Source organism: Phalacrocorax carbo, chromosome 11 (assembly GCF_963921805.1).
Source record: "Phalacrocorax carbo chromosome 11, bPhaCar2.1, whole genome shotgun sequence".
NCBI classification, from domain to species: domain Eukaryota; kingdom Metazoa; phylum Chordata; class Aves; order Suliformes; family Phalacrocoracidae; genus Phalacrocorax; species Phalacrocorax carbo.
The window spans coordinates 18,518,905-18,539,820 of record NC_087523.1 but is presented as its reverse complement, the minus strand read 5'-3'; the positions used below and the strand labels follow the sequence as shown (position 1 = coordinate 18,539,820).

Sequence of the window (20,916 nt, the reverse complement as noted above, 5' to 3'; positions counted from 1 at the left end):
GTTTGTGAACCATGCTGCTGTAAGTGTATGCAATAACCCCTGTTATTTCATCGCACAGTTTGCCTTAAAATTAATGATGGAAGCAGCTTCATGAAGGCAAGGTTACAGGGCAAGTGCACCAGTTGCATGTGCAGCTGCAACCCACTTGATTTTAATGATATTGGATTTTAATGATACACAAAACTGCCGGCTGCAGTTCGGAAGGTTTTGCTGAGGATCAGTAGAGCCCCCACGTTGGTACGAGTTACGACAGAAGGGGTAGGGGAGAAAGGGGGTTGTAGTGCAGGGTGGGAGCTTGTTCCTGTTGACGTGTCCACACAATCTGAAAGGAAGGTGTCCATTTCTGGATGGTCATATACTCTCGTAGGGTAACAGCGTGGTGTATTTTTGTTTTTGCTAAGTCTGGTGGTCTTCTAAATAGCTAATTCTTGATTAAATGTTATTTAATTTACAGCAAAATACTTCAAGTACTTCAAGAGAGTGAACTTTGTTTTCTAGGCTTCATATTTGAAAAGATACAAGCTGTTATTTTCACTTCAGCTGAATATGTGTGCCTTTAGAGAAATAGTAACTGTTCTGTCTTAGCTTTAATACCAAATATAAGTTTTTGTAACATATTTTGTGCATAAGGCACAGTTATTGCTTGGTCTAATGGGATAGTGTTTAAGATTTTGTTTTATTTTTTTTGTTCAAGTTGCCGTTATTTTAATTCTATTTTTAAAAATTAAAACAGTAAAATAAGATGTTTCCTGTATTATAGTGATATTAATGTAATTTAATTGGTTTATATCAACTAAAAATAAAGTTGGGGCTTTGTGAGCTAAATTTATATGTGATATATTAAATCCATTATTGTTTTGTGTGTTTTTTGTTTTTTCCCCCCCCCCCCAGGACTATTTCCTAAAGGAGTTCCAGTTGCTTGTTTTCATGACTTTGAGCCTATTTAATCAGAGATGGAGCAGATGGACTGCAAACCCTACCAGCCACTGTCAAAAGTTAAACATGAAGTGGATCTAACTTACACAAGTTCTTCAGATGAAAGTGAAGATGGGGGAAAGCAAAGGCAATCTTATGACTCAAGAGAAACTCTGAATGAGTATAGCCAAGAGCTAAGACTTAACTATAACAGTCATAGCAGAAAAAGAAAAACCATTGACCAGTCCACGCAAGGTAAATTGTTTGTTTTATTTACTAATTATAATTACTTTCTGATTACTTACTATGAAACAATATCATGTTGTCAGCAGACAAGTGAACATGCTGTTTTCTGGGGCTTGTAGTGACCAACCCACTTCTTAGCTATTTTTAACCATACCGTAATACCAGAAATTTAGAAAATATTTTTTTGAAGTCAAATTGCTTTTCTAGCAGGATGGACTGACGACTGGTATCCTGGAGAAGATCACATGATAGCTATAGATAAATATTTCCTTAGTAGTAGCTACTCTTCTTACTGATGTTGACTGATTAATTATTCACTACCTTTGCATATGTTGTGTGCATATTGGTATAAAATCAACACTGAGGCTGTACAAAGCCTATGAATGAATTCAAATGCAACAGTTCTCTTAACAAAATTTCTAATCACATAAATATCTTCAGTGTTTAAATGATTCGGTTAATTAGTGTATTACAAGAAAAAAGCCAATGGTTAAGTTTCTTTTTTAGCCTTTTACATTATATGGACAGAAGTCTAGGAGAAATATTTGAGAGCTTATGATGGTTGAGCTAAGGTTAGGAAACGCTACTGTTCGGTAAGAGATAAAAGCTAAAGACTAAGACTGAAGAGACGGAAGGAGATGAGCAGAATTTACTGCAGCATTCCCTGATAGACTGCTGCTTGTGGAAACCCACGTGCTGCATTTAACACACTTCGTACAGACAAGTGACCTATCTGCTGCCTTTAGCTCCGTCACAAATTCGAGCAGGATGATGAAGAAAGGAGAATATTTTTCGGAATCAGAGTGCGTGTCAAGCAGTGAGAGTCCAGTCCCCTTAACGGTAACAGCTCCAGGGTTTCAGGCCAGTCACTCCCTGCTCTTCAAGGAGGTGATTAAATTGACCCATTATAGTGTGGCCAGTAGTTCTCAGCTAAAAATTTTGGTACTTACTTAAAAAAAAAAATCAAACCACAAAAACAAACAAACCCCAAAACACCAAAAGAAAAATAACAACCAAAAAAAGCCCCCCCCCCCAAATTCTCCACACGAAGCAACCCAGTCCCTCACTACTCACTCAGAAAAGCCTTCTCCAATTTTCTCAATATTAAAATAATTTTTTTTAACAAGAAAATACAGATAGACTTCTTGAATATGGAAAACTTGTCTCCTCTGTGATGTGTGAATTAATGCAAAGATGAGAATAGCTGTGTTACATAGCTCTTACAGCCTTTTTGCTGTTACTGCAGATATTCTGAATTAAGTTAGTGCATAATGCTGGTGTTGTGTGAAAGTACCTATAATTCATGGGAGAAATAGTACCTAGCTGCCAGAGATAGCCTCAATCCATGTACATATTCCCTCCAAAGAGTTACAAAACTGCAATATTGGGAAAGAAAAAGTCGTAAGTACAGATTTCAGTAAAGCATGGTTCAGAAAGCTCAACTTACATATTTGATTCTTTGTACATTACTTGATCTTCAACATGTTATGAGAGTTTGGTTGACCAAGATATGGCTGTATTGTTGTAACTGGAGATGCTGTTAATGTACTTGTAGATCTACTTAAAGCAACTACCTCTTTGTTGACAACTGTGGCTATGAAAGCATAACCTTTGCATTGACCCTGGCCTCTGAAGAGCTCCCTGTTTGCAAAGCTTTGCTGCTATTGGTATCTGTGTTAGCTGTAGCATCGCTAGCTTGGACACGTATAAAAAGGTTGCAATCGCTGTATTGTAGGCCTTAGAAACCAGCCTGCGTGCCGTATGTTGAGTTTGTTCTTCCAGAACAGTGCCCCTGAAAGCAATCGCATTAATAATTTTGGAGGAATGGTCAAATTAGTGTGCATTTCTGCAAGAAGTTGTCAGGCGTGAACTTACCTCACTTATTCAGGACTGGCCTGTTAGGGCTCAGATTTATGCCTGTGCAAACCAACAAGTGTTTTACACTCGTGTTGTAAGATGATTTTATTGGAAATGTATGCCCCAAGATTTTTCCGTTCAGATTAATTTATATGAGATACTCTATGAATTTGCAGATCTTCTATTTTACAAGCATTAGTGCGTTTATTCTTGGAAGCACTACAGTCTTGTACTGCCTCAAACTGCTGTATGAGGCTTGATGTCCATCTTCACAGAAAATCACGTGAGCCTCTACAGTGGTTTGTCAATAGGCAGGGCAGCACTGAAATACTTGCTTACCTCTACGCACCTTCTTGCCTGAACTGTCTAGGTCAGTGTATTATTATTTAATATATACTGCTTACTTTATTGTGTTATTGAGCATAAAAGTGTTTTTAAAAACATGTACTCGTGTACTGGTTTGTAAGGGTGGAGTTGGACTTTGCTTGTTGTACTAGAAATCACAGTTTTCTCCTGTGACAAATTCAGTTTGGTATGACTGAGTTAGCAATTACACTGCTAAGTGTATCCGTCTGGCATCCTGGGAATTCACCCCTATATCTTTCTAGTGATGTAAATCATACAGTTTTCTTCTGCCACAAATTGAACCTAGAAGGCCTGGCAAGCAGCACAGATTTGAAATATAAAACTGGTTGAGCTCAAAATTCAAACAAGAGCAAAAAAATTTGTAAAGCTGAGTGTAAGATTTCAGACTTCACCCTGAGTTTGATCTGATCGCAGTTCTAGTGTGTCATTTCCAAAAGGACACCAGGTTTCACAGTGTGGGGCCTGGGAGCTGGAGAGTTGGTGGTGATTTGGGTGCTTGCTCTGTCAACACCAGAAAGAAGTCAGGTTCAGTTTTGGACTCTGAATCTGGCATGAATCCATAAAGCTGTAGATGGAATTTGTTTTCAATCCATTCTTTTCTAAAATTCCTCATCAGAATCTTTAGCAAAGTTTTTGTCATGTTTGGCACATCTTCGGACGGTAAAATAAAAAATCAAAACTGAAAACCCCACAGTGCCCCTTTACGAAGAAGATTGTTGCGTAAGGAGAGCGCTTACTTAGGACTATTGCATAAAAGAATTCTACATATTAAAGCTGAAGGGGCATCCATAGGTGTATCCCCAGGTGGGGACATACTCTTCTCTAGCTACTGGCTACAGCTGAAAAAGTATCCTGTATTTAATGTGTGATGAATTAATGTATTGCACAGGGAGGATAAAACCATGAACTTCATCCACAAAAGATGTGAGCATAGATGAGAGCACAGACACGTAGTAACAGTCATGAATGAAGTGATAATGGAGGAGGGTGAGATAGCAATCAAATGAGCTCTAATGATGGAATGTGAGAAGAAAATTGTTTCAGAATAAAAAAATTACTTAAGAGAAGGTTATAACAGGAACAAGTGTAGGGTATCTGTACTGATCTAGTTTTGTGAAAAGAAACACCAATTTACATGCTTATGGAAACCTGAAGAATTTGTACTGGCCACTTAAGCATGGTAGGTTATATAAATTAGACTGGGCTGTCAGCTGAATTTAGTAAATAGCTTCAGAGTAAAATGTGATTTATTGCTCCAAATAGTTGTACCATACATAGACTGCACTTCTAGCTTATCTGTGACGTGTCTACTTCATTAGAACTGTTTTCTTCCACAGTTTTGTCTGTTTCTACCAAAGTAAGTATGAAAGGAGCTGTTCTTTCCAAATACTGGCAGTACGAGAAAAGCTTTATGGCTTTTAGGTTAATTATAGATTTGCAGAAAACACTAGTTTAGAGGAATGAATTCCTGATAGGATAAGCATCTGGGATTGAGTCATTGGCATGATAAAGTTTATTGATTGTTAACAATATGAGCATACGGTGGTAAATTTCTGGTTAGACAAACGTGTATTTCCTGGCAAGATAAATATATTGAACAACATTATGAGCAAGGCAAACTGGAGTTATTCCTAGCAGGAGGATCCAACGGCAAATATTTTCTGGTAAAGCTGTGTGAAAAAATCAACATTACTAGTATTCTAGGAAATGATGTTTCAGAGTGCTTCACAAAGAATTGACCTTTTCTCCTTTTAGCCCAAGAAGTAAGAAAATCATTTTGGTATGACAAAAGCTGCAGATTGGTGACATATTAAATGTTTTGTAGAGAAGGTACATAAAATCATCTTCAGGAGCAATAGGTAAATGGATCCAGCTAAATGTTCAAAATCTTCCTTGAATGAACTCCACTGGCTTGACGAAGAGGCCTGGGTCACAACGGGAGGAAGCCGTGCTCTTCGGCCTAAGGCCGCTTGTGTTTCACCCTTGAGGTTTCTGCGTCTGGTGTGTTTAGCTTACTGCTGTTGCCATCCGATTCTCATTTCTGCCCTTTGTTACGCCCTGGCAAGGGTGAGGATACGTAGGCAATAGAAATGTTCCAGTGCTGAAAAGCACTTTCTTTCCCTAGAAAGGAAAAACTGCATGGGGGTCTGTTTTGCTGTGCTTTAAAGTTCAACAAATTTAAGCTTACCATGAAGGAAGATTTAAACACATGTAACTCTTAGCATCATACGACCAGTCCAAACCAGTTTTACTGATCATCATGGACATAAATATAAGGCATGCTGACAAGCACTGGTAGGAAATTGTCCTGTCAGGAAAATGTCACGGTATTTTTTTGTCATCTGTGAAGTAGCAAAAGCTTTTTACATAATAGCCATATTCTCATCTGATTTCAAAATTATGTAAATCCATTCAGGGCAGCAAATCTGCCTTGTGTCTCTACCAGGGCCACGGAGAGGTGAATTTGGGCTGTATATAGCATGTGCTTTTGGTTTCAATTACTTCATTTTTAAATGACGAGCCAATCTTTAGTAGCTTCTTCCCTTAATCTGTTACATAGAACACTAGAATAATACTCTCACATAACACAAATTTGTGGACTTGTGGGCCCTCCCAGAGGAAATGGATGCCAACAGAGTGCCTGTGATTTTTTATCATTTTAACAGAGATCTGGAGCACTTACCTGGGTGAATTTAGGAGTCTGTGCTTTTAAACTTCCATAAAGAGCAGTTAATGAAGGGAAAAAAAATTATCAGGGGCACCCCCAAACTCTTCTTGGTATTAAGAAGGTAGAGCTCAAGTACTACCAGTAGCTAACCTGGTGATCAATGGAATAGGGTAGAAGAGTCCAATATAGCTCTACCTGCTAGTTGCATATGTTGGAGCCTTTGCCAGTCATATTAGTGTGATAAAGACTGGGAAAAATAAAACATATCATAATGGCTAATTATTGACATGTAAACAGGATGCGGCAACATGCACTTTTTATGTTTGCAGCTGAAGGGGAGATCATTAGTTTTGAAAAGGACAAGAAAATATGTAAAATGAGAAGTCTCTTAAAAGAACTGCTGCTGTGCAGGCTTTTAGAAATGTGGTAGTTCTGAACTCTTCAGCTGGGTAGTTATTTACTTCTCTTGTTGCCAGTGTTTTCTTTTTTATGAGATTCGTGGGTTAACGAAGGATGGGGTTTGGTTTATTGGTTTTTTTTTAACCTTTAAGCTGCATTCATTTGTTCGGAGCTGTGTATTGAGTTGTTGCGGAAGGTGATTGTAGCACAGTGGAATGAAGCGTTCCTGAGTTCTGGAAGGGGGAGGTAGGAACAAGCTGATTATAACAGACACTAATTATTTTGGCAAGCACTTTTCTTGGAATTCTGTAATTTAAGGAAAAAAATACAAAAATAACATAGCAGGCTTCTGGTAACGTATTATTGCTAGATAAGGCTTGTATCAAAACTGTTGAGGTGTTTTGTATTATTAGAACCTTTTCCACTTGTTTGCAAATGCCAGACACTTCAATTTGAGACTTTTAATGTTGTTTACAATGTTATTTTGTTAAATTTAGAAAAACTTCTGAGAACTTAAGCATGTTCTGTACCTGCATACTTCAGAGCGGGGACTTGAAGTGTAATGAGGAACTCATGTCTGTGTAAGGGCACACAATATATCACTCGTACTGTCTCATGAAAGGGGCTCAGCTTTCAGTAGAGGGTGATTTAAAGGTCTCTCAGATTTCTGGGCTGTGTACTAGCGGAAGGAAGCGATAGCTAATAAGCTCCATCTCCTGCTGCTGTATGTGAGACCATCTGGTCCGAGCGTTTGAGTTTCATGTTGTCCAAAAAAGATAACATAGGAGGCAGAGTAAAAGACTTCACGCTCCTAAAGCTTTAGTGCATTGTCTCTTCCTATATTCCCTTGCAGAAAAAGGGGTACCTGGTGTGCTGTGCTTTGTTTGGCTGGTTGTGTTGTGATCACGGCGATGTTACTGTCTCCCAGAGAAAAACAGTGCGATGAGCAGTTCCCTGTGGCTTCCTGGACTGCAGCCTTCTCTGTGTGGGGACTCTCTGCAAACTCTAAGGAAAGGAAAAGCTGCACTTAAATTCAGATCCCCGCTGGATATTCTTTCTTGATTTGCCAAGTAATTGGAAATTTCTCTCCTTGGAATAACGGGTGAGGAAACTATGTTTGTGGCTTCATTGGAAATCTCACAGAGGGAATACTTTTCCTTCCCCTCGTCAAATCAAAATACATGAGCAAACAAAATGTGCAAAGAGACTCTTTTCCCACAGGCTGAAGTGGGTGCTGTCACCGTTCCTGTAATGCTGCTTCCAATCTTATAATATCTGCCATCATCTCAGTGGAAGAAAAAAATGCTGTGTATGATCAAAAATAGTTTCATTCTCATAAGTAATTCTTTTGATTTAAAAAGTGAATATCTGAGAGAGGAAAAAAAGTGAGGAAAAAAAAAAAACTACCGAGAAAGGAAATAAACTAGAGAAGGATCACAGTGCATTTCCAATCCCCTGCTAACAAATCTCATCTAAGGAATAAAAAAAGCATTCTCCAAATGTTACACAAGCTTAACAGTCCATTTGTCAGTGTACAGATAGAAGCGACAATCCTAATTTCCATTCTCTTCTCTGAATCGCCAATTTTCCATGGTGTAAAATGCCAGAAATCATAGAAATAAAAGTCAGAAAGGGAGGGTAACCCAGCCAGTGTAACAGATCCAGAGATACAGCAATCCTTACAGTAACCTGTGCCCAGTACTCATGGAACATCTACAGCAGAGGCTTAAGCTTCTGAGTTAATATGTTTTGGAATTCTGGTCAAATTCAGGTCAAAGCATGAAATGATATCTGTAAAATGTTCTTGCTATATTAATAGAGCCTCTTCCTATTATACTTAAAAGTGCCCAAGAAGATCTGTCGTAAGTTAAAACTGAGATATGAACAGGCATCAAGACAGAGTGATGAAGTGCGTGTTCCAGAGCATGGGAACCAGGGAACGCTCTGCACGTGCCCTGCGATAATACACGTGCTCGTGCTGGGGCTTCCGTGTCACTCTTTTTGAAACAAAGAGCTGTCTGATTTTCTGGAACTAGAAATCTGGTTTGCTTATCTGCATTTATAGAGCAGATGCTGAAACAAAATAACATTTTCCCAGGGTTTCTCAATTATGTATCTGTCAGAAGGTTTTGTACCTCTTGAAATAAAGAACTGTCAAGAAGTAGCCGAGTGAGTTGATGGCATTGCAGTGTATCTGGATAAATAGCAGGGTGGGTGTATCCTAACTCAGTTAGAGCTTGAAGTAGTTTTTCTTTTGAGAATGAGACTCAAATACTCCTAAACTTAGTTCTGTAGGTACTTACGTGAACTAAATTGTGAATGCGATTTAAAATCTAAGGTTCTCGTTTTGAAGTTTCGGTTTTATTGGAAGGTGCTCAACAATCAGCTTCCCGCTGACTGTCACTCGTTAGGAATGCTTTGCAAGTGGATGCTCAGATGGAAAAAACAGCATGGAAGGAATAAGGTAATGTTTAACAGCAGCAGACCGATTCTTTCACCGCCGCCGCCCCTCCAGGCACCAGTTGCATAACGAAACAGTGAATGCCGAGTAAGGTTCCTGTAGGCACTTCCAGCTGTAACCTCAGGAAAATAGCCTGAGGGCCTAGAAAAGTCACACAGCAAAATATACACAGTTGCTGTGAAAATCACCGAGAGATCATGAAGCCAGCAAATTCAAATGATAATATTAGCACGGTGACTAATGAGACATAAATGTTAAGTTTTGTAAAATTTTTGAAAGATTAACTATGCTTTATTCAGTATTAATGTACTGGAATTCATAACCGCTACAGGAATTGCATCCGTAAGAAAGAACATTAGCAACTGGACTGTCTGAAATGCTGTGCTCAGAAATAGGCTGTTACAGAAGTTTTAGTCTTTTTTTGCCGATAACTGCAAGCGGTAGTGTCGGAAAAGCTAGATTCAGTGTTGCCACTGACATAACTGACGTAAGGTGCTTGGCTTCACGCGTGATTTTTGAACTGCCAAGAAGAAGCCGATCTCGTGAGCCGGGACTGTTACCGTGCTTTGCAGACAAGAGGGAGCTGCAGAGGAAGCTGTTGTCAGCTAAAGAGAAGCGGGTTCAGGTTATGCTGCCCGTGGCCCCTGGGAGTGGGACAAGTCTGCCTTTGGGACCGAAGTGCCAAAAACACCCCTCCTGCGTACCTGGGAGAGGAGAAGAGAGGTGCAGTGTGACCTGTGCAGAGCTTTTCCTGGAAAGCTCTGTATTTCATGATTCAGCCATTGTTTATATCACTTTACTAGGAAGGCACTTTTCCTGGAATTGAAATTACAGAAAACAAATAATGAAGAAGAGTGAATCAACTTTAAAACCCTAGAGATGCTCAGGGTTATTCCACTTCCCTGTAGGTGGCATTTCTGAACGTCACAAAGCATGAGCACAATGGGACCACGTGAAGGTGCTCCTGCTGCCTTTTGGAGGAGCAGCAAGGCAACGGCAGTGGCCTGCTGGAATGGGTGGAATGTAATCAATCCCCGCGCTTACAAAACTATGTAGTGTTAGCTGTTAGGAGGCTGCCGTGGAAGGAAAAATTGGTGTAATCTTAAACACTGAGAAAAATTCATTTCAGATTTGTGAACTGTTCTGCAAAACTTCTGTTGATAAAATTGTTTTTTTTGTTAAGCTAACTGCTGAAAGGAGAATTCTTTCTTCACTGGATTTGCCATACTCTCTCTCACTAATTCATACACAATTGAAGATTACTTCCGTGCAAACAAATGAAGATGCATTGGTCTAATAGGGACCTAAGTAAGAGAATAAACGGCTCAATGTGCTTAAACTACATGATTTATCAGAAGGTTTTATTTAAGCTTTCCAGTATTTATGGTTTTGGCTTCCTGGTACAGGCGTACGGTTCCAGTGGACAGCAATAGAAGTAGCAAAATATTTGTCAGAACTTCTGAAGGCTCCCTTGCTTCCAAATATTTTAATAGGATGAAAGTGGTTGGCAGTCAGAAAGTACATAAAAACTTGAGTTCCTCTTTATTTTAAATTACAGAGCAAAGATTATTTATATATGATTTTCTTAACAGCATAATTGTAATAAAACGTATCCTAGAAGTAGATTTTGTTATGTGTAAAAGTTATAGAAATGAAAGGCAAATAACATAGTGATCTCTTACAGGTATGTTAATTTCTGCGTTAATTCAATTTATTAGTTGTAATTTTTTTCCTAAGTCTTACAAATGGAAGCTCACTTGTACTTTACATTGATTAACTGTAGCATTTTGTACTTCTGGCACCATGCAAGAAGCTGGCATGATTTACTTCAATATCATTCAAGAGAGAAGTAAATAATACAAGTAAGCAATCATAACTTTTGAATGTCTCCTTCCCTGGAGACATTCACCCCCAGCCTGGACGCGGTCCTGTGCCCCTGCTCTGGGGGTGCCTGCTCCAGCAGGGGGTGGGACGGGGTGATCTCCAGAGGTCCCCTCCAACATCTGCTGCTCTGTGATTCTGTGACAACTGGAACCCCGTGAGCAACACTAGTGCAGAAAAGACTGTTTTCTTTCTTTCAGATATTTTTTCTTTTGTGGCTTGTGAAGCACGCATGCACTTCTCGTAGGGTGAAGGTTTTTAAATTCTGATCAAAGAGCAACTTCAAATATTGTTTAAAACGTTTGCACTCAATGCACTTTAAACGTACTAAACTCTCCTTGCATGCAATTAATGATGTTTGCTAGCTTGATCGCTTTATTTCACCATTGCCTGAAGAAAAACAGTTCTGTAACTTCTTATGCTGCTGTAATCCAAGGCAAGAGAACTTTGTAATTTTTTTATAAAACTCATATCAGGACACTGACGTGGTCATCTGTAATGTAATTTTGGGACATACTTTTAATCCTTCCTAGTAATGAAATTGAAGGAATTGGTTGTTACTTAAAAATTTTTAGTAGAAATCAAAGGATTGTATATTGCCCTACCTAAAATTAGTTCTGTTCAGCTGGAGGCAGGAATTAATTTTAAAATCTCTCAGTAATGTTTTCCTGTTGTTTTTCTGTGGGAATTTTCACATTCGTTACTACATACCTGGGTATAAATACAGAAGGGTACGCGTGTAGTATTGGCATGGCACGATGCAAGTTCTACCCGCATAACTGTAAGGTGCAATCTTGCACCCTGCCCTGTTTAGTTCAGAAAAATAGCAAGAGGATTTTTTCTGAGATTTCATTGTACATATGGAGATGCAGAATATTAAAGGAAATGCAGAGATCAGAAAGTGTGTGCACATGCATGCTAACTTTGGACCAGTTGGGGTTTGCCTTTGGCATTGGAGTCAGTTACTAAGAGTTTAAATAGATAAATATTAGCAATGTTGTCTAATAGCTGCCCCCAGAGGTATTCCCTTGTGCTGCTTGGAAAGTGTGCCTGTAATTTTCCCTCTCTGTAGTTCCTTTTCTCACTTTGTGCTTGGGGATGGATTGCAAATTTCATTTATCTTTGGCTCTCTGGAAGGAAATACAGAATTGATGAAGAGAAGGGCATGGTATGAAAAAAATCCTTGTATTTCAATTGAGAAAGGAAAAGAGGAAATTATTTGTCTGGTCTTACTGGATAAATCCTTATTCATGTGAGCGTATCTTGGACGAGCATCTTGTCTCTTGGCTATTGTAAAAATAACGATGAGCACACAGTAGCTATGTGTGCTGACAGCACTCCTCCTCCCATGGTGACTGCCGTCATGTAAAGTCGAGCTTTGCTCCTTTCAATGTATTTCTTTTCTCCTCCTGTGGATCCAACTTTTCTGAGCCAGCCCCATATTCAGTGGTATTTAGTGAGTTCTAGTGAATAAAAGAAAAATTATCAGAAGACTAATAATTGTACTGGACTGTCTGTTTGCTTGATCTTATTGAGCACAACACAGTTTAATGTCAGAACACACGCAACTTGTGTCTGTGACCAAGGACAAAGCGTACCCTTCGCCTAACGGGTTAGCACAGGCAAAACTGCTCCTGTGGGTAAAGCTAGAACTGAGTATACTAGCTTAGGCATCTTTATTCAGGAAGGCATTATGCCAAGGTGGGATTTTGATATGCTGCTTGATGGTTTTCATTGCTTCCTCAACATTTAAACTTAACTTGAGGAATTATCTAAGATATTTGGCGGGTTTTATTGAACTTCTTAAAATTTTGGTTTTCCAATGATTAAATTCCTTAATAAATTAATGCATTAATTTTAATGAGATTGCATTTTTTAGTCTTAAGAGACACTATCTGACATGCAGTTTTGTATTTTGTTTTGGTCTTCGGATTAAGACTTTCTTTTCTGTTGAATTTTTTTGTGAAGATACAGCAGAAAGTTCATTTTCGATTTCTGCTTATGGATGAAAATATGAGAAACGCAGGTCTGTTTTTAATACTAACACTGTGCAATCAGTCCTTTGACTTCGCTCGTCTCACTACTGTACATCAGAAAATGGTCTTTCTGTCTTTAACAACCAAATAGTACATTACAAATTACGTATTGTAGCATATGCCAATGCATAACCTTGAGTAGTGTTTTGTCAGAAGTGTATAATTAGCGGTTTTGGAAAGGAAATATTTCTAGGATTTATTTGGTTGGTTTGGTTTGCGTACAGATTCTCAAAGGATTAGTTGAACTGTTGGTTCTAGGGATACAGTTCTTTCTGGTATCAGTGAGAATAACCCTTATAGGTGTGACATGAGTTTAAGCTGATATTGTACTAGTGATTACTTAATGTTTGCAATTAATTGTTGGCTATTGATCTGTAGAGTTTAGGTGTTTGGGGAGAAGGATGCTAATGGTTTGTTTTTATTCTATGCTTAGAAAACGAAACTGCTTTCAGACAATTAAAAAAAAACCCGAAACCAACCTACTTACTGACTTATTTCTCCATGTTTGTCCTTGCTGTTGGATCAGACTCCTGAAGATCTCACTGATGCATGTTTTAAAGTATCTCGTGGCTCCTCCCCATACTTCTACTACTTTAATGGTACTCGCCATTATTAAATTTTGGCTTGCTTCCCAGGAATGGCAGGAGGTCAGGGGTGGCTCTGGCCAGCGGGCTGGATCACACCTGCCGTATGACTCTGGAACAGTCATATGGATGGTGATGGGTTGTGTGTACCTTTACCACTGCCCTCACCACAGGATAGGTTTAGTTACTGTTACTCATTTAAACACTGCTGGTTTGCGCTTAAGGATTGTGGTAGCATCACTGCGCTGTTTTGGGGCCAGAAGACACAGGTAGTGTTTCCTCGTTCCGGCGATGTCCTGTTGGACTCCTCTCTGTCCTCACGTCTCCGTTACCCCACGTAGCTGTTCAACTTGTTTTGGTCATGAAAGGAAAGGTCCTCCGAAACAGTCCAGTCTGCTTTCTACATCGCTTTTTTTTAAAAAAAATTTGAGGACACCCAGCACGCAAACATTTTCTTTAGGTTGGTTCCCCGCCCCCCAGTCTGATAACATCTATTTAAAATTTAAAAAAAAAATAAAAAAGAAGAAAGAAAAGCTCATAAGTAAAGTTAAACTCTCCTACTTCAGTCCCATCGTGCTTTTGGGTCGGTTGCCAGGTGTTCACTTCAGCTAGCCGGAGGCTCGTGCCACTAGCAAAGAAATTGCCAGAGACAGACTGTACCTTTTTGAAATGTCTGCCTCTGAAAAATTTTATTACTCTAAGTAAAGATGATGCTCTCTGACAGGAAGAGATTTTGGAGTTGTGTAGAAAAGGGAGGGGTGGCGTTAGATACCTCAGTGCTATTTACTTCTTGCAGAAATAATGGCAGTAATGTGTTTATTGGAGTAGGGCTCAGCATACCTTTGGGGATATAAAAGCGATTTAGCTCATTTTCAGCTTTGTATTTAGAAGCTAACATAGGGGATAGGTCTGCATTCTGCAGGCTGTCGCTCCAGTTCATGAATTCCTGGCACCCATCTCTCTGTCATACAGCTGCACTAGCCCTCAGTACAAAGTGAGCTGTGTCTGCTTTGGCCAACTTCTCCCTACCATTATTCCCACTCTCCAGTGAAGTATTACTGAGCCTTGAATTCACTCATGTGATGAATATTCATTTCACAGATAATTATCGTCATCCCTGAAGAGCTCCATTCAAATAAACCAAACTTCTCACACCACTGATCATTTCTGTCACTGTTTTACCAGCGTGAAGCTTATGGTTCCTCATGCTTTAATAACACTCTATCATCTGTGGTATCAGATTTGGGTCAAATGATGGTGATGAGGGTTAGAATACTCTTCCTTTATACAATGTTTGGTGGTTTAGGAAAAAAGAGACACACCTGCCACTCATCTGCCTTAAATCCCACACCTGAATGTGAGGTACACACAGAGGGCATCAATAATATGCTGCTTTGCTGTAACTCGCTCCAATTTAGATATTTATTGTGATTGAGTGTTCAGACGTTATATTTTGGTATTTTCAAGTTTTTTTTCAAGGACTGTAGCTACTAAAAGAAATCTCAGTCCTTAAATAGGCTATGGTAATGGGTTTATCTAGACTGTCAATTGAGTGGGATAATGTTGCTAGCAAGTACCTGTATTTCAGTTTAGATTTATGATCTTTTTAGAAGAATTGTATGCATAAACTGTATTTTTAATGGCTAATAAGTCCTACTAAAGGAGAAAAAGGGAGCGTAAAGGCTGTTTTCTTTCTTTTGTGTAAATTATTTTGTGTAAATATCAAAATGAATAGAAGTGCTATATAATAAGTAGCTGCAGTAACAGGTATTAGTTGAGTGGTTAGAGTTCAGTAGTAGATTCCCTGCAAGCGAGGTATTCACTGACCTGGTGTCTTTGGCGACATTCAACACAACTTTACAGTGTTCGTGTCATTATTCTGTAAAAATTAGCCTCAAAACATGCTTTTAACAAATCTGCCTGTTATAATTTCAACAAACTAGTCTAAGCAAGAAATCAACTCTATTAAACAGGAAAATACTGACTTGTGAAATTTTCAGTAGTAGCGTATCAACAGGCTGCTTCTCATTCGGTGTTTTGTTTTCTGACTTGGTGTCCATCCATTCATTCCTTGCTCTTTATTTTGAATTGAAATGAACGCGGGGCATGTGGGATGGGGGGCAGGGGTGAGGGATGTACGTACTCTTCTGAATGTCTGTGTTGTTGACAAGGCAGTTCACATAAGTACTTTTTATTAGCCTGGTGAAAATGGTTCTTTGTCCTGTGTTCGCTTTCTTCATTGCTACATGGCAGCTCACCATTCATCCTTCTTGGTTTTGAGTCATCCTCATGTTCAAACCCACTGAGTCCAAGCCCTTCCTTCTCTCCTCCCCCCTCCCCTAGGAGCCCTATCATTAAAAAATGTTGGCTCCTAATTCAGTGCTTGTTCTTCATGTGTTTGCTGAAATGGGAATCAGGCTGGTTTACAACAATTCCATCTGATTAGAGTCAAGTCAGAGAGGATATTGCTATATTTTTAGAGAGAAGTGATTTAAGTTCCTACAAACAAATGTTGTGGGGGGTTTTTGCGCTCATAACCACTTCTGGATGTGCTGCGTGCATCCTTTGCCAGTTGTCCTGATCAGCTGGGCTGTTTATTTCCCATTTGCTCTGTCACTGCTGTGTCTAATATCGGACACAGTGCGAGATGGTGCAGCTCAGGAAATGTGAAGCAGCTGGGAGGGAGATGAGACAATACCAAATGGTGGATAATGTGAAAAAAAGGCAAAATCCACACGTGACTTGGACGCTACGGGGTAGCTGTTTCTTGTGAAGGCTCTGAACTCTGCAGGTTTGCATGCAACAAATTTAATAGGAGAAACAATGGAAAAGAGCTTTAAGGTCTATTTAAAACAAAGCTGTCAGCTAGAAGAAACTATTGTACAAAAGGATATTTAAGCATTTCCTTGTTTTCAGATGTAAAAAAAAATATGCCTTACATAACTGGATATTAGCTTGTATTTTTTTCTGATACTTCCCCCCCCACCCCCCCCAAATAATGTGAAGTCAAGATTGTTGACTTGTTTTTACTCTTTTTGCTTTGTTTGTTTTCCCCCTCCTCAATACAGTCAGTGGATGGGTGGATTTGCTTTCCGGTATATGAAATAGTTGCTGCTGCAGTCCTTCCACAACAGCTAACGGTACAGCTAAAGTGTGTTTTCGTAGAACAAAACCAAAGGAATTGAGACACTTAACGTTCCTGTAGCATTCTTGTTCCTAGATCGCCAGCGTGATTCAGAATCGCTCAGGTGCAGGATAGGGCCCTCTTCTTCCTGTCAAAACACCTGTCTCTGGCGCACGTTACAGCACGTGAGGTATGTTTCTTTCTTGGCCTTACTGTTTGATCTGAATATCTGCACGGATTCTTTTAGCAATATCTATAAAAGTCCCTGAACATGGTTTAATACACAGTTGCTCTCGTTTTTGCTTGACTCCGGTATTTCCCTGGAGTCTCTGTTTTGAGTGCTTTCTCCCTTATGTGTCCCTTTTCTGATCATGGCTTAATTACATTTTAAGTGCCTTCTGTGTTACTGTCTCCACCACCTCAATTAGTTCACCTCCAACTGTGTGAATTTTTTAATAAGGAGGCACAAAGTATTTCCAGCAATACAGGAGAGCTTTCCTTATCTGCCTATGGCAAGCTTTCCTTCAGGGCATGGAGGAGTTTACAGGGTCGCTGTAGGCTAATCTGATAGTGAGATATCTTGCTCTTTGGGTCTGATTTATTTTCTTTGGGTTAGAGTACTCTCAGCTGCTGTGGTGACTCATAACTTTGACTCTTCCCAAGCGTCATTGATCAAGCAGCTTCGCAGAATTATGGTGAGCTCACAGGCTTTCAGTTGCCCGCTGCTGCAGAATACAAGGTACGTTAGCTATGAAGGCTTCTGGTGTGCGTCTTCCGTTCCACAAATAAAATGTCTCGAAGGCAGATGCTGGAAAACGTTAGAAGCAATTTTTATGGGGAACGCTAATAGAGTGGGTAATTCCTCCTGCGTTTTTCAGTCTGTTAAGATCCAAACAAATTATGTCATTTTCTAATTTCCTTTTTTAGGATTTGTCTAACAAAGTTGTTAAGGACTCCCAGCTATCTCATGTTAGGTATTCAGCCTCCCAAACATCCTTACACACATTAGCAATACAAATATATCCATTTATTTGATGATGAAGGGGATTCGGTTTTAGATGTGGATAGTCAGCATTACCTGTGATTTGCATTAGAAAGAGCAGGTGCCTGCCTGCTAATTTTCAAAGGCGAGCAATCACTTTTTAATGCTTACCAGTCAGTGGCTTGTTATTTCCCAGGTATCAATTATATGGCTGTGTCTGTGAGAGAGATAAAAATGCTATGTGGCTGAATCACAGGCTGGAGTTTTCAACGTCAGTGACTAGAATAGCTGCTAAATTGAGTATTATACACCTAAATAAGCCACTTAGTATTTTAAAACAATTAGAACTCACATGAAGAAAAATGTAGCCGGGTGCTCCTACCCACGTAAAAATACTGGAGTTATTTCTTTGTGTAGTGGCTGTGTTCCCAAAGTTTGGATAAGTTTTGATGATGGATCATGGGGACTCACAGCACTTGGTTAAACTTCATGAGAATGTACAGAGGTCTTTTGATTCGGTGTGCTCTGGAATTCTTCTCATATTTAGTTCCCTTTGTTGCAGCACAGGAGCGGTGGTGGTACTTCCCTCTTTAGGAGCTCTACATCGAATCTTGAGATGGAAAAGTTTGTAGATACTATATTATGTGCTTAGGAACTTCATTATGCTGACGCAAATCTCTCAGATTTTCATCTTTCCGTGGGAACCATGATGTGCATTTTAGGGTAAAATATGCCTTAAGAGCTATTTAACTTAAAAAATAATGATGCTGTGTGATGTTAAACGGTTGAAAAAGAGTTACTGTGATTGTACGTATCAAAAATAAGATACACAAACCCAGTTATTTCCATTAGATTGGTTTAATATTACTTAAACTGCAGTAGGGCTGACCTTTAAGTTTGAACTGCTGTTATTGAAATCCCTTTGGTAAACTGAACAATTGAGGAAAGAAGGGAGCAGAAGCAGCCGGAATTTTTTGAGGGCAGTTTAATCTCCCATTTCTTGATCAGATGGAACATTTGATGACAAACCCCTCAAGATTTTTTTGGGGGGGAAGAGGGCTTATTTGACTGACAAGCTGTATCCCCAGTCGGCTAATCAAATGGAACGGATGTGCCAAGTTGTCTTTCATACATTCTCATTTGTGTCAGATTGGCAGCTGGATGTAATTGGATGTGAAGGGAAGTGCTGAAGAGCTTGTGCACATGCGCATGCCCTCTCTCTTCCTTGTTCCTGGATTAATCTGAAGGGTGTATTTGTTGATCTAAATGTTACTTAGCAGTTCAGTCGAAATTAAAGGATATGCTGCATCCATAGTAGACGTTAGGTTATTGAGTTCCTGTAAAATAATGTCTGCCACATGTAAATTTTTGGAAGATCTGGAAAAAAAGAAAAAAAAAAAGGGGCAAATATGTGCACCCCTGATCCGAAACAGGGCAAAGGCAAACTGTTGAGCTGTCCTAAGCTCTGACGGGGGTATCTTGCAGTCTGAGTTGATTTTTGGTGTTTTTTTTATTTTTTAGTGGAAAAGGTGATTGCACACTGAAAAGCAGTTAGTGAATTTATGGGGAAAAGAGAATATTTTAACACTGAAAAATCAGTTTGTGGGTTGGATTTTCAAAATCATGGAAACAAAATTGGATTTTCAGTTTTATTGTTGGGGCATAATGCAGTGTCTCTTGAAAACCTCACTGAAGAGATGGTTTTGAAATGCTTCATAGCACTCTGTGTTCTACGATAGCAGTCTTGACAGCTTTGCTCTATAGAAGGACTCATACTCTTCATTAAGAGCCCTGGGCAACCTGATCTAATCTGACTCTCCTTTGAGCAGGGGCATGTGCTATTGATGGCCAAAACTTCTGAATTCAGTTATTTTAAGATCCTACAAATTCTATATTTATATACTTCTGTATCTATGTTTATGTATATCTAACACTTCATACATGTATATGTGTGTTTGTGTATATATACATAAAAAAGCAAGAGATGTATAAAATCAGGTATAGAATTCTGCAGATGTTAGACATCCCACCAAGAAAACAATGGATGAAAATTTCAAATTTTGGCTCCATTAGACAGTCTCTTTAGCTGTGGGTGCTTGGAAGAGGTGTCAGATGCACTTTCAGGATTGACAACATTTGTGGTGTTGATCCCAAGGTCCAAAGAGGTTGTCTGGCAGTACGTGTGTATCTGCTTGCAGTGGCCAGCAGACTTGGCGACACTGGAAGCTTGCAGACTGGGATTTGTCGAGCTTTTACCTGAGTAATCAGAAAGGGTCAAACATTTCTGTTTCCAAAGTAACTTGTTCTGGTTCATTATGCTTCCTGACTTCTCAAAAATCACAGCAAATAGTTCACCCTTCAAAGCCAGGAGTGTCTGTCAAGATTTACAAAGATATTCCTCTTGCTGCTGCTGCCTTTTGTCTCTCACTAGCAGCTTTTTCTCTTTTGATTTCTGTTAGCCATTTTCTGCTCTGAATTTCTAGCAGATTTACAACAAAAAGGAAGGAATACATAGGCTAATCCCATCTGAGCTTTGTTGGTTTGGAGGGGGCGATTGCTCAGTCAATTTCTTCTTCCTGCTTCACCTTTTTCCATCCAGGCCCCGCTGTGTGCTTGGGGGTGGTGGAACATGGGACGAACAGCACCCTCATTCTCTACAAGCTATTTGCGCAAATGTCCTTGTTGCTTGTTAGTTCTCCTAACCTTTCTGCTGTGGAGGTTTGAGAGGAAAGTAAAGCCTTACCTATTCATTTCTGCAACTTACCGTCTCGGCAAGAGGAATTGCAAAAGGCAAAATACAATGTAGATCTGGCATTCACATGCAACCTTCTTGGAAAGCCCTTGAGATCAAAACAAAAATGGCCAAATGCTAAACAGAACGTCTCACACTCTTCCTTGAAGGTGGCTATGCCCTGGCTCTGAGGGGCTGAAGTCTGGAGGCAGGAGTCGCAGGCTGTGGGTGCTGCTGCCGTGCCGCTGCCCCTCCAACTGAGGGCAAGAGCCTCTTGCCGAGAGCAGCTCTGGGACCTCGCGCCCCGGCAGGGGCTGGTGCTCCTGCTTTCCTTGCTTCTGTGATGGCAGCACGGTGACAGCAGCGACTGGTCGTTGTGCTCTGGTGCACAAGGTGGTGCACCAGATCTCCTGTTCGCTCTGTAAACACACACGGTGATGCTGGTGATTGCCTTATACATGACCCCTTCCTTTAAGGGGCTTTGCCTCTGGGTGGTTAGACCTCTCTGTAAGTCCTGCTCCGTTGAAAATACTTTTCCTAATTTTCAGTATTTTTAACAATTTGTCAGCTGGAATATGAGCAAGTTCAACTTCATCAGTGCAGTCTTGCAGAAGCCTTCCACTCACTTGCGCTGTTTCGTATCTGAAATAACTCTGTTTACTGAGC

General features: G+C 39.8%; 1 protein-coding gene across 1 annotated transcript in view; it reads left to right on the top strand.

The window, feature by feature from the left end:
- Nucleotides 1–222: 222 nt before the first annotated feature.
- TENM1 (teneurin transmembrane protein 1) overlaps nt 223–20,916 on the top strand; it is a 256,274-nt gene continuing 235,580 nt past the window's right edge. Inside the window, exon 1 of the mRNA XM_064463313.1 lies at nt 223–1,170. Within this exon, the coding sequence (XP_064319383.1) occupies nt 954–1,170 (217 nt within the window). The 5' untranslated portion in view covers nt 223–953. The remainder of the gene's footprint in view (nt 1,171–20,916) is intronic.